The sequence below is a fragment of the Rhinoderma darwinii genome, chromosome 8, assembly GCF_050947455.1.
Source record: "Rhinoderma darwinii isolate aRhiDar2 chromosome 8, aRhiDar2.hap1, whole genome shotgun sequence".
Taxonomy (NCBI): domain Eukaryota; kingdom Metazoa; phylum Chordata; class Amphibia; order Anura; family Rhinodermatidae; genus Rhinoderma; species Rhinoderma darwinii.
This window is the reverse complement of record NC_134694.1, coordinates 32,663,382-32,684,114: the sequence shown is the minus strand read 5'-3', so window position 1 is coordinate 32,684,114 and position 20,733 is coordinate 32,663,382. Positions and strand designations below refer to the sequence as shown.

The 20,733-nt window shown below is 41.8% G+C and overlaps 1 protein-coding gene across 6 annotated transcripts in view; it reads left to right on the top strand.

The window, feature by feature from the left end:
* LOC142659435 (diacylglycerol kinase eta-like) overlaps positions 1-20,733 on the top strand; it is a 257,916-nt gene that overhangs the window by 42,997 nt on the left and 194,186 nt on the right. For all 6 annotated transcript variants that reach the window (XM_075835574.1, XM_075835573.1, XM_075835568.1 and 3 more), the window contains one exon: positions 2,002-2,215. In XM_075835574.1, the coding sequence (XP_075691689.1) occupies positions 2,024-2,215 (192 nt within the window). In that variant the 5' untranslated portion in view covers positions 2,002-2,023. The remainder of the gene's footprint in view (positions 1-2,001; positions 2,216-20,733) is intronic.

The following is a 20,733-nucleotide window of genomic DNA, read 5'->3' as shown; positions in this document are numbered from 1 at the left end:
GACAAACACTCAGCACTATCCTTTGCATATCTACAACAAAACACTACTTAACCTTGTATATTAGCACGCTGCCCCCAACTGAATGGGAACTCACCCTCTACTTATTTCTAAACTGTCCTACTAAGTCCAAGGGCCAAATCTCCTCTCTCTCTCTCTCTCTCTCTCTCTACAAATACTTACAACGCTCTCCAGACTATATAAACATTTCAACAGGCTTCTCAACATGGCTACCCATCTTCCTGGTCCTGGCCACCTTTGAAACTTACTAAAAACCCTTTTATATTACTTTGACATTTTGGTATTTGTCTCTACTATACCACTCTGATACTCTGCTATATCGCTTAAAGGGAACCTTTTATGTTGAAAATGCAGTCCAATCTGCAGGCAGCATATTATAGATCAGGAGGAGCTGAGCAGATTAATATACACTTTTGTGGGAAAATCTCTGCTCTTTTTATTCTTAGGAGTCCAGTGGGCGGTCCTACTCAATGATTGACATCCTTTTCTGTGTGTGTATAAAGAGAGAGCTGTCAGTTACTGAGTAGGACTGCCCACTGGACTCCTAAGCAGTGAAAGAAATTAGGTAGAAGATAGGGCAGTTATAAACTGGTGACAGAGCCTCTTTAAATCTTTTCCCACAAAACTATATATCAATCTACTCAGCTCATCCTTCTCTATAACATGCTGCATATAGATTGTACTACATTTTCAACATGTGAGGTTCCCTTTAAATCTCTTGTCTCTAACAGTGCTGCCACAACTTACTGGTTGCGTGATAAACGCATGACACCATAATATACCCTCCCCAAACCATAACACACAACTCACTATAAAGCTCTGCAATAAAGAAAACATCCCTTCAGACCCCATGCTCTAACTCTTCCAGAAACAGTCTCTTTAAAAGGGGGTTAAAAACGTAATCCCTTACTTCAGCCTTACGTGAAGAGTATGACTCTCAAAAGCATTGTATTGATTTGCGCCACCTTTATTTTCTATTCCTACTTATTTTGTTATAATGCAAGAAAATTGTTTATTTAAAACAGTTTAAAAAAAACAAACCACAAACAGACTAAATTTATCACAGGCAATCCCCTTAAAGGGGTTGTCCACTTTGGACAGCTCTACTAGTTAGAAGGGTCCCTTCACAATAAGCTGATAATAAAGTGTTCTTCTACTGGGACCCCTCACGATCACCTGTAATGTGTGGGAAAACCTGGCAGTAAGTGTTCAATTTCCCTGTAGCGCCACCACATAGCAAATTAAGCATTACATAGGGCCTATTTAAATCAATGGGTTGGCCGTGTAATGCAGGACAGGATAAGTCCTCCAGAATGTAAGATACTGCTGCTGAATTTCTATTATCTTCTCTTCACTCCAGCCATGAGATGAGAAACCTAACCAGGACATCTCTCTTTATTAAGAGTATGTTCACACGCAGTGTTTTTCGACGTAATTCGGGCGTTTTACGTCTCGAATTACGCCTGAAAAATGGCTCCATTATGCCTACAAACATCTGCCCATTGCTTGCAATGGGTTTTACGGTGTTCTGTTCCCACGAGCCTTAATTTTACGCGTCGCTGTCAAAATATGGCGCGTAAAATGACAGCACGTCAAAAGAAGTGCAGGACACTTCTTGGGATGTTTTTGGAGGCGTTTTTCATTGACTCCATTGAAAAACAGCTCCAAAAACGTCCATAAAATACACCGCGAAAAACGCGAGTTGCTACTAAAACGTCTGAAAATCAGGAGCTGTTTTCGCCTGAAAACAGCTCCGTATTTTCAGACGTTTTTGGTCACTGCGTGTGAACATACCCTAACTCAGAATTCCCTAATAGGGTATATGATGTGTTTTATTAACTAGACAACCCTTTTACGTCATAAAGGAGTTGTATAGTGTGGTGGCCTAGTATGCATTCTGCTGCTCCAAGGTTTATTCTATAGTATCCTTCTTGCAGTTGTAATTTGTAAAATGTATGTGACTATTTTCTCTTCTTATGATAGGTAAAACTCAAGTTCTTAAGTCATGGCTCAGAAGCTGACTCCAGATGATTTGTTTCAAAGACCGACACGAGATTCAGTCTCATCACTTGACTCAGACAAGCTGCCCACAACAGAGACAACTGGAGAAGAATCTTCTGACAGCGAAGGAGAACAAGAGGGTATTTCCCACAAACTCATCCGTAAGGTGTCCACATCAGGACAAATTCGAAGTAAGGTAAGAAAACCTGTTGGCATAAAACCTGATATTTAACCAATAATTTATTGTAAGTTGCCAAAGAAACATCTACTGCTGAGGTGTATTGGGTGTCCCAAGTCACCATGTAGCCTGAACCTTAAAAATAAATCTTAACATTAATGATATAGCAGTATTATTTAGACATCGTATAGCACTTTTATTAGGTTACTTTATATATGAGGCTGTTACGTGGTCACTGTCGTTATTATTTGAGCATTATATGGTGGCATTTAATTAGGCATTGTGTGGCACTGCTACTTAGGCACTGTACAGTGCATTATTTTTGCAGTGTATGGTGGCACTACTGTATGCCATTTTTATTTTGCAATATTTCAGGATTTTTTTATTCAGATAATTACATAGCAAATAAAAAAATGGCAACAACATCAAGACGATTTATATACAGGGCGGATACGGAGTGTAAAAGCACACCGCATATCCGCCCTGTGTGCCGCAGGGAATTTCGGATGAAAAACTGTTGTGCAGTTTTCCGGACGGAATGTCCTCTGCGGAAAACTGTACAGAAAAAGAAAAAAAAAAGTTCCCTTTCGACGTCCTGACGCTCTGCAGCCCTGGGATGACGTTTCATCCCATGTGAACGCTGCAGCCTGTGATTGGCTGCAGTGGTCACATGGGCTGAAAGTCATCGCAGGTGGCCGGCCTGGACGAAGAAACACAGACTTTTGGGTAAGTATAAGATTCTTTTTTTCTGAATTGCTTTTTTTGCGGAGGATCCGCAGCGACTCCACCACAAAAAACGTAACATCTGCTATTTATTTTGCGGGTTTTACCTCCCCATTGAATTCAATGGGGAAATCCTGTATCAAATAAGCAGCATTTGCGCAAATACAGTTAACATGCTGCAGATTAAATAACCGCACCTCATGTAAATTTCTGATTTGCGGCTCAGCATTTACACAGCGTATGGATGACATTTGTTCAAATCTCATTCACTTTGCTGCTACTGTATTATGCTGTGGATTTTCTGCAACAAAATCTGTTGCAGAAAATCTGCAGTATTTACGCTACGTGTGAACTGACCCTGAGTGTTTGGGCATCTGCTTGGCAAATGAGGTTTAATGTGGATAAATTAAAAGTTATGCATCTGGGTGCTAATAATCTTCATGCATAATATGTCCTAGGGGGAGCTATACTGGGATAGTCACTTGTTGAGAAGGATCTGGGTGTACTTGTACATCTATGGAATAGTCTACCGCAGGAGCTGTCACAGCAGGCACAGTAGATGGTTTTAAAAAAGGCTTAGATCATTTTCTAGAATGAAAAAATATCAGCTCCTATGTCAATGTGTAGAATTCTTGTTTGGATGTTGATCCAGTCGGATTACAACTTGGAATCAGGAGGGAATTTTTCCTTTTTAGGGTAGATTGGTTAATGCCTAATGGATAGTTTTTATATTGATTTACTTATTTTTTATTTTTTTTTAAAAGCCTTCCTCTTGATCAATAGGGGTAACACAGAATTTTATCATTTCTCCATCCCTTGGTTGAACTTGATGAACATATGTCTTTTTTCAACCGTACTAACTATCATTACTTAAACAATAAGTCAATTTCTTATGATAGATTCCCTTTAAAAATGTTTTTATATTATAGTAATTCTACTAGAGAAGCTGGACATATTCATGTTCTGTAAAGGTTAATTGAAGATTTTGCCAAAGACCTTTTATAGTTATTTCACATTCATTCATTCATGATTCTTACTTTTAGGTGGATATTTTGAAATAATCTACAGTAGTCAGACTTTTTTTTTTGTCACTTCATCCCTATTTTTAGCATATAAGTCTTTTGATGACTGTGGGTGTTTGCCAGTATATACTTGCAGACAGATTAAGCATGCTCTTTGCATCTTTAATACTTTATCCCTAAAGTCACATAAATGCAACAACCAAAATAATCTGCTTTATCTCCTGATACGTTAATGCAAATGTATTTTTAGCATACTACTGCTGCTATTTTTCATCATCCCATAGCTTTAAATTCACTCTATATGTCTTAGATTTTATAGAATGATGTGACAGTGTGATCTCTGTTTGTTTAAACAAGCAAAAACAAGTTTCCTTGTTTCGTTTCAAAATACATTTATTGGTATATTAGGTTAGAAATTGGATAAACAATTATGGTAAGGGTGAATAGAAAACAGTCCCCACGCAGGAGGATATAATGAGAAGTACTTGTATCAAATAGGGAGACCATATAGGGAAGGAGGGACGTGGAGGGACATAGGGCGGATAAATAGAAACCAAACAACTGAGCCATAACATAAAATTGCATATATTAGTCACAGAAATGCAGAGCGCACAGAGTATCACTGAGGAGGATTACACATTATAAGGTAATAGTATACCGAAAATCGGGTGAATGAGGGGAGGAAAGCCATGGGTCCCACACCGTACGATAGTGGTGGAGTGAGTCAGTTCTCACAGCCTCCAATTTTTCAAAAATAGCGATACGATTAACTCTATTAATAACCATAGAGAAATCAAGATAAGCTGTACTCCACTTGGAAGCTATATAAATTCGAGCAGCCAGGAATATAAACTGGGCAAGCTTAAATTTAGAGTTAGGCATTCTGGGAGGAATGGCCCCCAATAGACACGTAGGTAGCCGTTTTGGGACGTAAACTGGCAGATATTGGAGATTAAAGTACAGACATCTGACCAAAAAATCGACACTCGAGGGCAAGATCACCAAGTATGATACATAGTACCATCTAGGCTACATCCTCTAAAGCAACCGGCCGAAACCGTAGGGTAGATGGTGTGAAGCGTTGATGGAACATAGTAAGCTCTATGGAGCACTTTCGGGGACGTCTCAACCAATGATACCTGCCAGCTACCCTTACTTATTGTGTCACAGCATTGTCTCTACTCTGCAGGCGAGAGCGTGGCACCCATGTCCCTTTCCCACTTCAACATATATGGCAATTTGGGGTCTGGATGTGGAGTATTAAAAATACCATATACCATAGACAACAAAGCCAGTCGAGAGGGTGGGTAAAGTAAACATTTTTCCATAGGGGTGTATGACAGACTAACTTGGGCAGGAATTAACTTGTGTAAAAAAGAGAACAGCTGGATAGCCCGGTAGTACTCAGGTGCAGGGGGGGGGGGCATGGGCTTCAGTGAATTACACGTATGAGATCAAACGTTCCTCCCTAATGAAATCATGAATGTTGGTTAAATGTTTAGAACACCACCAGTGAAAATTTGAGCACTGGAGACCCGAGGGAAACCCCGGATTCCCAAACACAGAAATCAGCGGGGAGTATCGGGATTGCAAACCATGTCCGAATCGAACGGAGCGCCATAGGAGTAGGGAATGGTAGGAAAGGAGAGAGATATTCTTTAACGTGGCTGGCAGGGGCCATATCATCCACATCAGTGCGCCCCAAGAATATGGTGCCAACTGAGCCACCTCTAAGGAAACCCATACCGGCGCCCTATCTGGTGGTAGATGCGTCAATAATAATTCAGCCACCCTAGCCGCCTTGTAGTAGTGTAGCAGGTTAGGGACGGAGAGACCCCCAATTCTTTTATGGTACATCATGATACGTGTCGTTATCCTAGGACACTTAGTATTCCAAATGAATTAAAAAATGTCTTTCTGGAGGAGTTGTAGATCACCCTTCTGAAGGGGGATAGGGAGGGTTCTAAATAAATAAAGCAATCAGGGGAGTGTAACCATTTTGATAGTATTAATTCTACCCACCCATGAGATCGGTAATTTAGTCCACTTAGCCATATTAGCCCTAATGGCCTTAAAGGACGGGTGTCGCAAATTATTTTTTTTATAGAATATTGCTTTTAGTATGTTATTAAAATACATTTTATTTATTTGTGTGTTTGTGTTTTACTTTTTTCTTTTTTCTAACTTTTACTTCACTATGGGGGCTGCCATTTTGTTTTTCATCTCTGTATGTGTCGATTAACGACACATACAGACATGGAATACGGCAGCTACAGTGCATAGGAGTCAATGAACGGGAGCCGTTGCATTGACTTTGCTCTCTGGCTCTGTACAGGTCAGAGTCACACAGAGCAGAGCAGCTGTTTGCAGGGAGAGAGCAGGCGCCATCTTGAAGACCAGCTGCACTGCAGGTAAGGTCTGCGTCTCTGCATGTCCCACTCTCTATCTCACAGACCGCCGCTCTCGTGACCCCCGACAGGCCCCCCCACCCGACGCCCCCCCCCGACGGGCCCCCCCCCCCCGACGGGCCCCCCCCCTGACGGCCCCCCCTTGTATGAAGGACACATGATGCAACTGTACTGGGAAAGCCCTGAACAATAAATCTCTAGTTGTGCTGAGGCTGTTTGGGGATGTGACTAATGAACCTCTCAGTCTCAGCACAACTACAGAGATTTACCGTTCAGGGGTCTGGGAAAGCTGGGTGACCACCATTGCCCCTCCTACTGGAGTGTGAGAGGTTCATTAGTCACATCCCCAATCACACTCCAGTAGGAGGGGCAATGGTGGTCACCCAGCTTTCCCAGACCCCTGAACGATAAATCTCTCTAATTGTGCTGAGAGGTTCACTAGTCACATCCCCAAACAGTCTCAGCACAACTAGAGAGATTTATCGTTCAGGGGTCTGGGAAAGCTGGATGACCACCATTACCCCTCCCACTGGAGTGTGAGAGGTTCATTAGTCACATCCCCATACACTCCAGTAGGAGGGGTAATGCTGGTCACCCAGCTTTCCTAGACGCAGATATAACCAGGAAAGGGCTGGATGCACAGGGTTTTTGGTGATCCCCCTCTGTCATGTGATTGGACCTAGGTTACCGATTCATCAGACGGGGTTCATGTGACTGTAAATCTGTCCATAACAAGAGACAGTGCACTCAGGACAAGCCCTGCCCTCATGCCGTAGTTGTGTGGTTCTGTCTGCAGCGAAGGCGGTGGGTGGCTCTGACACCCGCCTCCCCCGTCGGGTCATCTCAGGACAGAAGGGGTGTCCGGATTGGAGACACAGCGCCGCACCTGTCCTCAGGTTGTGTCTGGTATTGCAGTTCACCTCCATTGAAGTGAATAGGACAGAGCTGTAATACCACACACGATCTGAGGACAGGTGCAGCGCCATGTTTTCCTGGACGACCCCTTTAAGACTTTTCCCGTGTGTGTGGCAGAGCGGAGTGTGCACGGGCGCCGCTGATACTTCATAGCCGCTTATCAGCTGTTTTGAAGAATCAGCGGCGAGCACCCCCCCCCCAACACACACACACAAATCCCCCAAACACGCAAAATCAAGTGTAATCAAGCGTTTTTTAATGTATTTTTTTGCACGTAAAATGTGCAAAAAAAAAAACATGTCAAATACACGGCATGTGAACCGGTCAACTGAAATGTCATTCACTTCACTTTCATCATTCTAAGGCTGGGTTCACACGACCTATTTTCAGGCGTAAACGAGGCGTTTTACGCCTCGATTTCCGCCTGAAAAGACGGCTCCAATACGTCGGCAAACATCTGCCCATTCATTTGAATGGGTTTGCCGACGTACTGTGCCGACGACCTGTAATTTTACGCGTTGCTGTCAAAAGACGGCGCGTAAAATAACAGCCTCGGCAAAGAAGTGCAGGACACTTCTTGGGATGTAATTTGAGCCGTTTTTCATTGAATTCAATGAAGAACAGCTCCAAATTATGGCCGTAATTGACGCCTCGCAAAACGCGAGTATGAGCAATTACGTCTGAAATGACGGAGCTGTTTTCTCCTGAAAACAGCTCCGTCATTTCAGACGTAAATGCAGTTAGCGTGTGCACATACCCTAAGGGTATGTTCACACAAAATGTTTTCAGCTGAAAAATCTGAAGCAGAACGCCTACAAGCATCTGCCCATTGGTTTCAATGGGAAATACGGCGTTCTGTTCCGACAGGGCGTTTTTTACGTGGTAGTTTTCCAAAAACGGCACGTAAAAAGACACCCGACCAAAATGAAGTGCGCACTACTTTTTGGAGCCGTTTTTCATTGACTTTATAGAAAAACAGCTCCAAAAGCGGCCGTTAAAAAACACGAGTTTGATTAAAAAATGGCTTAAAATCAGGAGCTGTTTTCCCTTTGTTTAGTAAGCTTGTGAACATAACCTTAGCCTTTTGGTGTGTCTTATAACTTCTGCCAGCTGCAGAATCACACCCATTATGGCTGCCGGACACTGCTTAGCAATTTGAAGACACCTTTTCCTGGCTTGTGAGAGGGGGGGTGAGGTTCCCTCCCACATTTACAGCAGCTGTGAGTCAGGTTGCTTTGCCTTATTCACCTTGCTGTAATTCTGGGAAGTGCTCCCTCTGGTGGCCAACATTGGAAAACATGTAAAATTATTATTTCATTTTTAATACTTTCCACCATACGGAAAGAAAAAAAAAATACAGCAAAAAACTTAAAAAATATAATAGAAATAAGTAACGACACTTAAAAAAAAAGGTTTCATTTGCGACACATTCCCTTTAAACAACTGGGGGTAATTATGTTTATAGAGTGTATCAAGGGAGGGGGTCAGAGCTATGCCCAAATAGGGAAGATAATGTGTTTCAGTGTGAAAGCCAAAATTCAGCTCCACTAGTTTTTGCAGGGGAGGTGGTACGTTACAATCTAGGGCCTCCGACTTGGATTGATTCACACGAAGACCTGAGGCTGCGGAGAAGGAGCTGAGGGCCGCCATCAGATTTGGGAGGGAAGTCAGTGGTTTAGTGAGAGTGAGGATGAGATCGTCAGCAAAGAGACTTAACTTTTGTTCCTTGTTTCCAACATGATGACTCGTTATATCTGGATTGCATCTAATGATTTCCGCTAAGGGCTCCATAGCAAGTGCAAATAAGGCTGGTGAGAGGGGACATCCTAGTGCCTCTCCAAATAGGTATGGGATGAAGTGTGGTAGCTGGTAACTTAAGGTGCGCCTCAGGGTTGTTAACCCCTTCCCGCTCCTTGACGTACTATTACGTCATGGCAGCTGTATCGTTCGCGCTCCATGCCGTAATAGTACGTCACGGGAGTAACGGCCGTTTCGGCCGTCCTCCCGACACATACAGGAGCTGTGACGCTGCTGTCTTGTTCAGCAGCTGTCACAGCTCCTACAGCGGGGACCGATCGCTGTGTCCCCGCTGATTAACCCCTTAAAAGCCGCGTTCTATAGAGATCGCGGCTTTTTAGGGGTTAAGCTGCCATCGCCGGCCTGCTACGCGATAGCGGCCGGCGATGGTGACTATGGCAACCGGACACCAAACAATGGCGTCCGGCTATGCCATAGACGGAAGCCTAGTGGGTCCTGACAACGTCAGGACCCACTATGCTTGCTGTCAGTGAGTAGCTGACAGTTCTAATACGCTGCACTACGCATGTAGTGCAGTGTATTAGAATAGCGATCAGGGCCTCCTGCCCTCAAGTCCCCTAGTGGGACAAAGTAATAAAGTAAAAAAAAAGTTAAAAAAAGATGTGTAAAAATAAGAAAATAAAAGTTTTAAAAGTAATAAAAGTAAAAGTCCCACTTTTTCCCTTATCAGTCCTTTATTATTAATACAAATATATAAACAAACAAATAAACTATACATAATTGGTATCGCCGCGTCCGTAACGGCCTGAACTACAAAATTATTTTGTTATTTATCCCGCACGGTGAACGCCGTAAAAAAAAATATTAATAAACCGTACCACAATCACAATTGTTTGGTCACTTCACCTCCCAAAAAATGGAATAAAAAGAGATCAAAAAGTCGCATGTACCTAAAAATGGTACTGATTGAAACTACAGTTCGTTACGCAAAAAATAAGTCCTCGCACGGCTTTATTGATTGAAAAATAAAAACGTTCTGGCTCTTAGAATAAGGTAACACAAAAAGTGAATGATTGTTTACAAAACGTATTTTATTGTGCAAACGCCATAAGACATAAAAAAAACCTATAAACATCTGGTATCGCCGTGATCGTATCGCCCCGCAGAATAAAGTTAATATATCATTTATAGCGCACGGTGAACGCTGTAAAAAAAAAAGTATACAAAAACAATAGTAGAATTGCTGTTTATTAGTCACCACGCCAACTAAAAATAGAATAAAAACTGATCAAAAAGCCGCATGCACCCCAAGAAAACTACAATGGATTCCTCAAGGGGTCTAGTTTCCAAATTGGGGTCACTTTTGGGGGGTTTCCAATGTTTTGGCACCACAAGACCTCTTCAAACCGGACATGGTGCCTAATAAAAAAGAGGGCTCAAAATCCGCTAGGTGCTCCTTTGCTTCGGAGGCCGGTGCTTCAGTCCATTACCGCCCGAGGGCCACATGTGGGATATTTCTAAAAACGGCAGAATCTGGGCAATAAGTATTAATTTGTGTTTCTCTGATAAATCCTTTTGTGTTATAAAAAAAATGGTATAAAAAGAGTAAATTTCACCTCTACTTTGCTCTAAATTTCTGTGAAACACCTAAAGGGTTCATAAACTTTCTAAATGCTGTTGTGAATACTTTGAGGGGTCTAGTTTCTAAAATGGGGTGTTTGATAGGGGTTTCTAATATATGGGCCCCTCAAAGCAACTTCAGAAATGAACTGGAACCTAAAAAAATAAATAAATGAGGCAATACTTCGCTTCTTACATTATACTGATAATGAGCCGTGCCCACTCCGAGATGACCCCAGTTTTGACCGTTTGTATAAACGGAGACCCCTATTAGACCGTTCCAGTGCCCGGTTTTCCCAAGCATACACCCCCGAGAAGTGTTTTTCTATTGATGAGTCCCTGGTACATTTTAAAGGGAGGGTTCAATTCCGCCAGTACCTGCCAGGTAAGAGGGCAAGGTATGGCGTGAAGATGTATAAGCTGTGCGAGAGTGCATCAGGGTATACCTACAGGTTTAGGATATATGAAGGAAAGGCCACCCCCAAACCAGACTGCATCCTGGACTACAATAGGTACATGGGAGGGATGGACTTGTCAAATCAAGTCCTGAAGCCCTACAGCGCCATGCGGTGTGGTATAAGAAGCTGGCCGGGCACATCATACAGATGGCTTTGTACAATGCGTATGTGCTACGTCGATGTGCAGGCCAGAGGGGAACTTTCCTGGAATTTCAAGATCTAATCTTTAGGGACCAGGAAGGGGGGGCACCCAGTACTTCTGGAAGCGAGGCCACACGCATCGTACCAGGGCAACACTTTCCAGGAGAAGGTCCCCAAACCGGTGGAAAGGGAAAGAGTCAAAAGAGGTGCAGAGTCTGCTATAAGAGGGGGATAAGGAAGAACACAATATACCAATGTGACACGTGTCCCGAAAAACCAGGGCTCTGTATAAAAGATTGTTTTAAAATGTATCATACATCCCTTGATTTTTAATTTACCCTGATGCACTCCGCACAGCTTACCCCCCTCATCTTTCCCTTCTGAGCCCTGCCGTATGCCCAGGCAGCTGATAACAGCCACATGTAGGGTATTGTCGTACCCAGGAGAACCCACATTACAATTTAAGGGGTGTATATCTCCGGTGGCGCATGCTGGGCACACTATATTGGACACTGAAATGGCATATACATATATAAAATTGCAAATCTCACACTGCACCATCTGCTGCGCATTATCTTTTACACAGTACCTGTGGGGTCAAAATGCTCACTACACCTCTAGATGAATGTCTTAAGGGGTGTAGTTTTTAAAATGGGGTCACTTCTCGGGGGTTTCAACTGTACTGGTACCTCAGGGGCTTCTGCACACATGACTTAGCACCAGAAAAGCTCCAGTAGGCCAAATGGTGGTCCTTTCCTTCTGAGCCCTCCCATGGGCCCAAAGGGCAGTTTATCACCACAAGTGGGGTATTGCCGCACTAAGGACAAATTGGGCAACAAAATGGGGTATGTTGTTCCTTGTGAAAATAAGAAATTTTGATCAAAAATGACATCTTATTGGAAAAAATATCATTTTTTTCATTTCACAGCCCAATTCAAATAGGTGCTGTGAAAAAACTGTGCGGTCAAAATGATAACAAAAACCATAAATGAATTCCTTGAGGGGTGTAGTTTCCAAAATGGGGTCACTTCTGGTGGGTTTCCATTGCTTTGATACCTCTGGGGCTCTGCAAATGCAACATGGCACCCGAAAACCAATCCAGCAAAATCTGGACTCCAACAAACACATAGCGCTCCTTTCCGTCTGAGCCCTCCCATGGGCCCAAACGGCAGTTTATCACCACAAATGGGGTATTGCCGCACTAAGGACAAATTGGGCAACAAAATGGGGTATGTTGTTCCCTGTGAAAATAAGAAATTTTGATCAAAAATGACATCTTATTGGAAAAAATATAATTTTTTTCATTTCACAGCCCAATTCAAATAGGTGCTGTGAAAAACCTGTGCGGTCAAAATGATAACAAAAACCATAAATGAATTCCTTGAGGGGTGTAGTTTCCAAAATGGGGTCACTTCTGGTGGGTTTCCATTGCTTTGATACCTCTGGGGCTCTGCAAATGCGACATGGCACCCGAAAACCAATCCAGCAAAATCTGGACTCCAACAAACACATAGCGCTCCTTTCCTTCTGAGCCCTCCCATGGGCCCAAACGGCAGTTTATCACCACAAATGGGGTATTGCCGCACTAAGGACAAATTGGGCAACAAAATGGGGTATGTTGTTCCCTGTGAAAATAAGAAAATTTGATCAAAAATGACATTTTATTGGAAAAAATATCATTTTTTTCATTTCACAGCCCAATTCAAATAGGTGCTGTGAAAAAACTGTGCGGTCAAAATGATAACAAAAACCATAAATGAATTCCTTGAGGGGTGTAATTTCCAAAATGGGGTCACTTCTGGTGGGTTTCCATTGTTTTGATACCTCAACGCCTCTTCAAACCTGGCATGCTGCCTAAAATATATTCTAATAAAAAAGAGGCCTCAAAATGCACTAGGTGCTTCTTTGCTTCTAGGGCTTGTGTTTTAGTCCACGAGCGCAGTAGGGCCACATGTGGGACATTTCTAAAAACTGCAGAATCTGGACAATACATATTTAGTAGTGTTTCTCTGGTAAAACCTTCTCTGTTACTAAAAAAAAATTGAATAAAATTGAAATTCAGCAGAAAAAATGAAATTTGCAAATTTCATTTCCACTTTGCTTTAATTCCTGTGAAATGCCTGAAGGGTTAAAAAACTTTCTATATGCTGTTTTGAATACTTTGAGGGGTCTAGTTTTTAAAATGGGGTGTTTTATGGGGGTTTCTAATACATAGGCCCCTCAAATCCACTTCAGAACTGAACTGGCACCTTCAAAAAAAGGCTTTTGAAATTTTCTTAAGAATATGAGAAATTGCTGTTTATGTTCTAAGCCTTGTAACGTCCAAGAAAAATAAAATAATGTTCAAAAAACGATGCCAATCTAAAGTAGACATATGGGAAATGTGAACTAGTAACTATTTTGGGTGGTATAACCGTCTGTTTTTCAAGCAGATGCATTTAAATTCTGAAAAATGCTATTTTTTGTAAATTTTCTCTAAATTTTGCAATTTTTCACAAATAAAGACTGAATATATCGACCAAATTTTACCACGAACATGAAGCCCAAAGTGTCACGAGAAAACAATCTCAGAATCGCTTGGATAGGTTTAAGCATTCCGACGTTATTACCACATAAAGTGAAATATGTCAGATTTGAAAAATGGGCTCTGAGCCTTAAGGCCCAAACTAGGCTGCGTCCTTAAGGGGTTAAAGATCGCCTTAACACCTCGAAGAAAGGGACCCCCGATACCCACCTTTTCCAGTACTTTAAATAGGTATTCTCAGGAAAGGCTATCGAAAGCTTTTTCGATATCTAAGTTGAGAAGGACCATCTGGGATTTAGAAGTATTAGCTGAATGGATAGTATTAAGTATTTTCCTAACATTATCAGGTGCTTCCCGTCCCGGAATAAATCCGACTTGATCTCTATGAATTAAATGAGACATAAACTTGTTCAACCGTCTGGCTAAAATTGAGGTAAATATTTTAGTATCTAGGTTAAGTAGAGAGATCGGTCTATAGTTACCAGTCATCAAGGGGTCCCTGTTGGGTTTGGGAATAACCGTTATCACTGCGGAGAGGAATTCAGTGGGCATGTGCCTACCCCTCATCAGATCCGTACAAAATTTTTAAATATGGGGGACTAATTGTTGGGAGAATTTTTTATAATATAAGGCTGTCAATTGAGAAGCCAATGCCATTATCCTACCCCTTATAAATGCTTTATAGCCACACAGTATGTGAATTAACATCAGGAGTGGCATTATCCGTAAAGTATTGAGAGAGCTCAGTCTGGAGCTGTGACTGAACAGTGGCGTTAGATAAAAGCGACTCGTTGAGCCTCCAGGAGAAAGGCATGGCACCTCGTTTGGAGAAATCAAATTCAGCTAGAACTATATCATGATCAGACCAGACAGACAGGACATGTCTAGAATAGGCCAATAAGGGGAGGGAGTTAGTGGAGGCAAGAATCATATCAATACGGGTATATAGACGATGGGCCGGGGAGAAGTACGTATACCCCCGTCTCGCACCATTATGTTCTCTCCACGTATCTGCAGTAGAGAGCGAGCTTAGGATCCTAGTGATCAAAGCTTCCTGACTACGCATACGCCTGCAAGGAGCAGGTGAGGAACAGTCTAGTGTAGTGTTCAGTACAAAATTAAAATCTCCACTCCATATTAAATGTTGGTACTGTAGAGTGAGTAAGATATCATGCAAACATTCAAAAAAGAGAAGCGGATCATCATTCGGAGCGTATGTATTCACAATACATAAGACTTTGTCATATAACAGGCCGAGTATGATCACAAACCTGCCCTGAGGGTCTATTTTAGTCTCAGTGACTTGAATAGGCAAATTATTCTTAATTAAGGTGATCACTCCCCGTGATTTAGAGGGAAAGTTAGAGGAGTAAAAGGTAGTATACCGGGGATGAAAGAATTTAGGATGAGATGTGGGCGTGAAATGAGATTCCTGCAGACACATAACATTGGGGTTGTGCTTGACATAGGAGAGACATGCTTTTCTCCTCTTCTGCGGGGAGTTGAATCCCCTTACATTATGACTTAGTACTGTTCACATAATACCAGTAAAGAAGTGGCATACGCCTGGCAATTACACAGAGAAGAGAGATACTAGGCATACAGTAAAGTATGAATAAGTAACTTATACTTTTCACATATAGGCTCATATATGACAGGGGAAACTTAATGAACAAATAACAATGAACAAATGTCCAAAAAATCTGTGGAGTATTCCGCAAACAGATAGTGCCTCCCAGGGTGCACATCTCTGTTTCAGCAATTCTCATAGATAAGGCCAGCATGGTGACCGACTACACGAAGCCTGGGTACAAGATCTAGCCGTACAGTCCACCGGAACAAGAAATGGCATAGTAGGCTTAGATGAGGTGTAGCATACAGAAATAAAATAAACCCTTATAGGGTATGATACTCATCTGAATGGCAAGAGAAATAAGAGGATCCTTGTAGTAAGTGTCCTCAGGGCCCACGAGGGTCGGGCTGTCTGATAGGAGTGTTCGAGGTTCTCGGCCCGGGTGTCCAGTTCCTAGCCGGTCGTTGAGGTCGGGGCGGGAGGGCTGAAACAGGAACCACTGAGATTCCAGCACAACGTAGGGCATCTCGACCCTCTTCCAGTGATTTAACCACATAGGTTCTGTTGTGCATCTGGAAGTTAAGCGAAAAGGGGAATCCCCAGCGGTAACGGACCCGAGCCGTCTGTAGAGCTTGAGTGATGTCCCGCATATCCCTCCTACGTTGGAGTGTGGAGGGTGCTAAATCCGCATATAAATGGACAGAGGGTGGCATTCCTGGTAAAGGCGAAAGATTCCGTACCGCCATAAGGATTTTATCCCTAGCTTCCGGATAATGAAATTTCAATATCACATCACGCGGTAAATCTGGGTTGCGTGATCTTGTCAGGGCTCTATCAACCCTATCCATACGAAATAAAGTAATGTCATCTTGGATCACAAAGGTACGAAAAAGCGTGGTGAGAGTGGGTTCCAAGTCCATAATGGTCTCCAGCAGGCCTCTGACCCGCAGATTCCCTCCCCGGGACCTGTTCTCCAGATCCTCCAATTTAAATTGCAGTGCCTCCAACTGAGCTGCATGGGAATCGATATCCCTGCGGTCTGTCTCTAATGCATCCGCCATGTCGTCTGCTCTAGTCTCCATGTCAGAGACTCTTTGACCTATTTCCTGAATTTGGTGGGAAAATTTGGCCACCGCCTGTGATAATTCCGTTCGGAACAATGCTGCGATATTTCTGAATAAATCATCAGTGTCAGTGTGGGTTATTGCTGCTGGAGGTGAGGGTGGTGGGGAAGCGTCCACCGATGACGGACTCTCACTGACCTGAGCGGCGACCGGGTCGGCCATGATGGATTGCCTCGTGGTGCGGAAGATCTCCGGGATAGTTTGAGAAGGGGCTGGAGTCGCCGGTCCTCTAGGCTTGGATTTGTTGGTCCGGGTCATACTGCACCTTACCAGACTGTTTGGCTGCTAAGGAGCTGTGAAAGACAGCGCTAATACGGCTTAATCAGTGCTGCCGGAGCGGAGCTCACATCAGGTGCATCCTGTCCCTTGAGCTTCGCGCATGCGCCCCCCAAGTTTCCTTGTTTAACCCCTTAACGACCACCCAGTCTTTTCACAGTGGACGGTTCAGGTCCTCCTTCTGCAGTGACATCTCTTGGCGCTGATGCTTTAGGCCCCATGCACACGACCGTACATTTCTTCCGGAATTACAGTCCGTATTTATGGACCCATTCATTTCTCTGGCCGACGCACACCTTCCTGTATATTTACAGGAAGGTGTCCGTGCTGTAGAAGGGCTCTGCAAAACATAGGATATGTCCTATTTTTTGCTTTTTACAGACCGTGCTCCCATACTTTATATGGGAATGTGATTACAGGCGTGGGGCTTTAAAGAGGACCTGTCACCTCTCCTAAAATGTCTATTTAGGTAAATAATTTTTTTTCCCATTAAATAACAATTCTGGAGCACCTTTTCTTAGAACTCTACATGTGTCGTTCCTCTGTTATGCCTCCTAGAAAGTATGAACAAATTGACAACAAGGTGCTACCAGTTGGGGGTGTATTCCTACACAGTCTGACACTGATCAATCAGTGCTTACAGAGTCAGGCTATGTAGGGACACACCCTGATGACAAGGGGAATCGTGAGACCCAGTTGTGAATTTTTTTCATACATTTCTAGAAGGAAAAACAGAGGAAAAATATACATATGTAGTACCATAAAATGAATGGCCATATACCATGTGCATAGACACCATATATATATAAATTAAAAACATTAGGGCTTTTGTACAGCTGTTTGCTGATATTCTTATTGGTTCTTAGGGATTTAATATTTGTATATGTATATGCTAAACCACCCGTAGACAAAGCATTCAATACGAAACGCGTGACGGGTGAGGTGAACTCCCTGATACATTTTCTCTTTGGCCTTCGCCTCCAGCTTGGCCATTCACTTTATGGTACTCCATATCTATATTTTTCATTTGGGTCTTTGTTTGTTCATGCTACCATTCCTAATATGGGTGTTACAAGGCCATTTCTCTAGCTGAACAAAATGTATTCCATAATCTATACTTATAGCCAACTGCTACATTTATCAACTACTTGTATATCTGGGGTCATTCCAGTTTATGGGGAGTCCACCTTTGTTCTTGCATTTATTCTCGTCTGTGTCTCTCATAAAAAAATTTAGGCATTTGTCTTGTATGTTGAAGTTATTCTCTTTTAAAAAAAATATAACCAATAAATATTGAATTTTACTCTATGTCTTGCATCATTCTTTTGAATTGGTTGCGTATTTATACCTGCATTTGGGACCTATGCTGTATGGGAATACTAATTGATGTTTTAGGACAGATAGTAGTAATACCATAGAAAATAGTTACTAGCCAACATTTCCCATATGTCTACTTTATTTTATATTGGCATAATTTTTTGAACTTCCTTATATTTTTCTAGTACATTACAAGGCTTATAACTTTAGCAGCAATTTTTCAGATTTTCAAGAACATTTCCAAAACTCATTTTGTTTAGGGACTAATTCAGTTCTCAAGTTGCACCACATTTTAAAAACTGCACCCCTCAAAGTATTCAAAACAGCATTTTGGAAGATTCTTAACCCTTTAGGTGTGTCATAACAATGAAAGCAAAGTGAAGGTGAAATGTGAAAATTTTATTTATTTTTCAGATATTTAGTTTTAATCCTTTTTTCCCTGTAACACAGGAAGTGTTAACAGAGAAACGAATCTCAATAAAAATACACTATTTTGAGTCTACACCCCAAAGAATTCATATAGGGGTGAAGTGAAAATTTTTACCCACAGGTGGTGTTATAGATTTTATTAGAATTGGGCCATAAAAATGAAAAATTTAATTTATCAAATAAGATATAGTTTTGCTCAAAATGTTTCATTTTCACCAGCAATAAAGGAGAAGCAGCGCTGCAACATTTGTGAAGCAATTTCTCCCAGGCATGGAAATGTGGTCATAAACTGCTGTTTGGGCACTCAGTGTAGATTAAGCCTGGAGGCGGAGCCTAATAGGCTTGCTGTCAGTGAATATCTCACAACTCTAATACATTGCACTAAGTGGGTAGTGCATTGTATTCGAATAAAGATCAGAGGTGTAGGTCTTTAAATCCCCTAGTGGGACATACAAAAAAAAGTTTAAAAAGTTATAAAAATGTTGTACAAAAGTGTAAAAATAAAAGTTATAAGTAATTCCTAGATACACGGCAGTGCCCGTAATCTCGAGGCCGCGATTGTGGGCACGGCCGGATGTCGACGGCCGCGGATAACCGCCCGCATTTTCGGCCCGTTCTCCCATACAAAGCTATCTTTTGCGGTACACTTCTACAGCCCGGACACCTTCCCACAAATAAGCGGGAAGGTATCCGTGGACAATAGAAGTGAATGTGCCCGTAATTGCGGACTGTAAATGCGGTCCACAATTACGGACAATCTTTACGGTCGTGTGCATGGGGCCTTACAAAAATAAAAACTGCCATTTTTCCTATAATAAGTCTTTTATTATAGGAAAAAAATGAAAACGTAAAAAAAGTACACATATTTGGTTTGACCTTGTCCGTAACTATCCAAAATATATATAAAACTATCATGTATAATAGTTTTCCCGCACGGTGAATACCGCAAAAAAAACACAAAAAAACAAACAATGCCAAAATCGCTATTTTTTGGTCACCAACCCTCCCAAAACATAGAATAAAAAGTGATCAAGAAGTCGCATGTACCCCAAAATAGTACCAATAAAAACTACAAATCGTCCCGCAAAAAAACAAGCCCTTAAATAGCCTTGTCGACGCAAAAAGAAAAAAGTTATGGCTCTCAGAATATGGTGACACAAAAAATAAATGATTTGAAAAAAACAAACAATGATTTAATTGTGCAACCGCTGCAAAACCTAAAAATATTATATACATATGGTATCGCTGTAATCGTATCGACCCGCAGAATAAAGTAAAATTTATAACCCATGGTGAACACTGTAAAAAGAATAAAAAACTTTGCAGACTTGCTGTTTTTTGGTGACCTTGCTTGCCAAAAAATAAAATGGAATAAAAAATGATCAAAAAATTGCATGTACCCCAAAATGGTACCAATGAAAACTACAGATTGTTCCACAACAAATAAGCCCCCACACAGCTCACACAAGCGCTTCAGCTGCTTCGTTCTTGTGATTGGTGGGGATATTTCTAAAAACTGCAGAATATGGGCAATAAATATTGATTTGCGTTTCTCTGGTAAAACCTTCTGTGTTACAGAAAAAAATGGTGTAAAACGGATTTTTTGCAAAAAAAATGACATTTATAAATTTCAACTCCACTTTGCTTTAATTCCTGCAAAACGCCTAAATTGTTAAGAAACTATCTAAATTCTATTTTAAATACTTTGAGGGGTTCAGGTTTTTAAATGGGATGATTTATAGGGGGTTTCTAATATATATAGAGCCCTCAAAACCACTTAAAGAGGCTCTGTCACCAGATTATAAGTGGCCTATCTTGTATATAATGTGATCGGCGCTGTAAAATAGATTACAGCAGTGTTTTTTTATTTAGAAAAACAATCATTTTTGGGCTTTGTGGAGAGAAGTGTATGACACTGACCAATCAGCGTCATACACTTCTCTCCATTCATTAACACAGCACATAGTGATCTAGCTAGATCACTATGTGCAGACACATACACACACATTAACGTTACTCAAGTGTCCTGACAATGGATAGGCATCACTACCAGTCAGGACGTGATGTCTATTCAGAATCCTGATACTTCGGTAACGTTTGTGTGAGATTTACAGCAAGGCAAGCGTAATCTCGCGAGATTACGCTGTAAACTGTCATTTAGAACGAGATTATGCTTGATGTGCTGTAATTCTCACACAAACGTTACCGAGGTGTCAGGATTCTGAATAGACATCACGTCCCGGCTGGT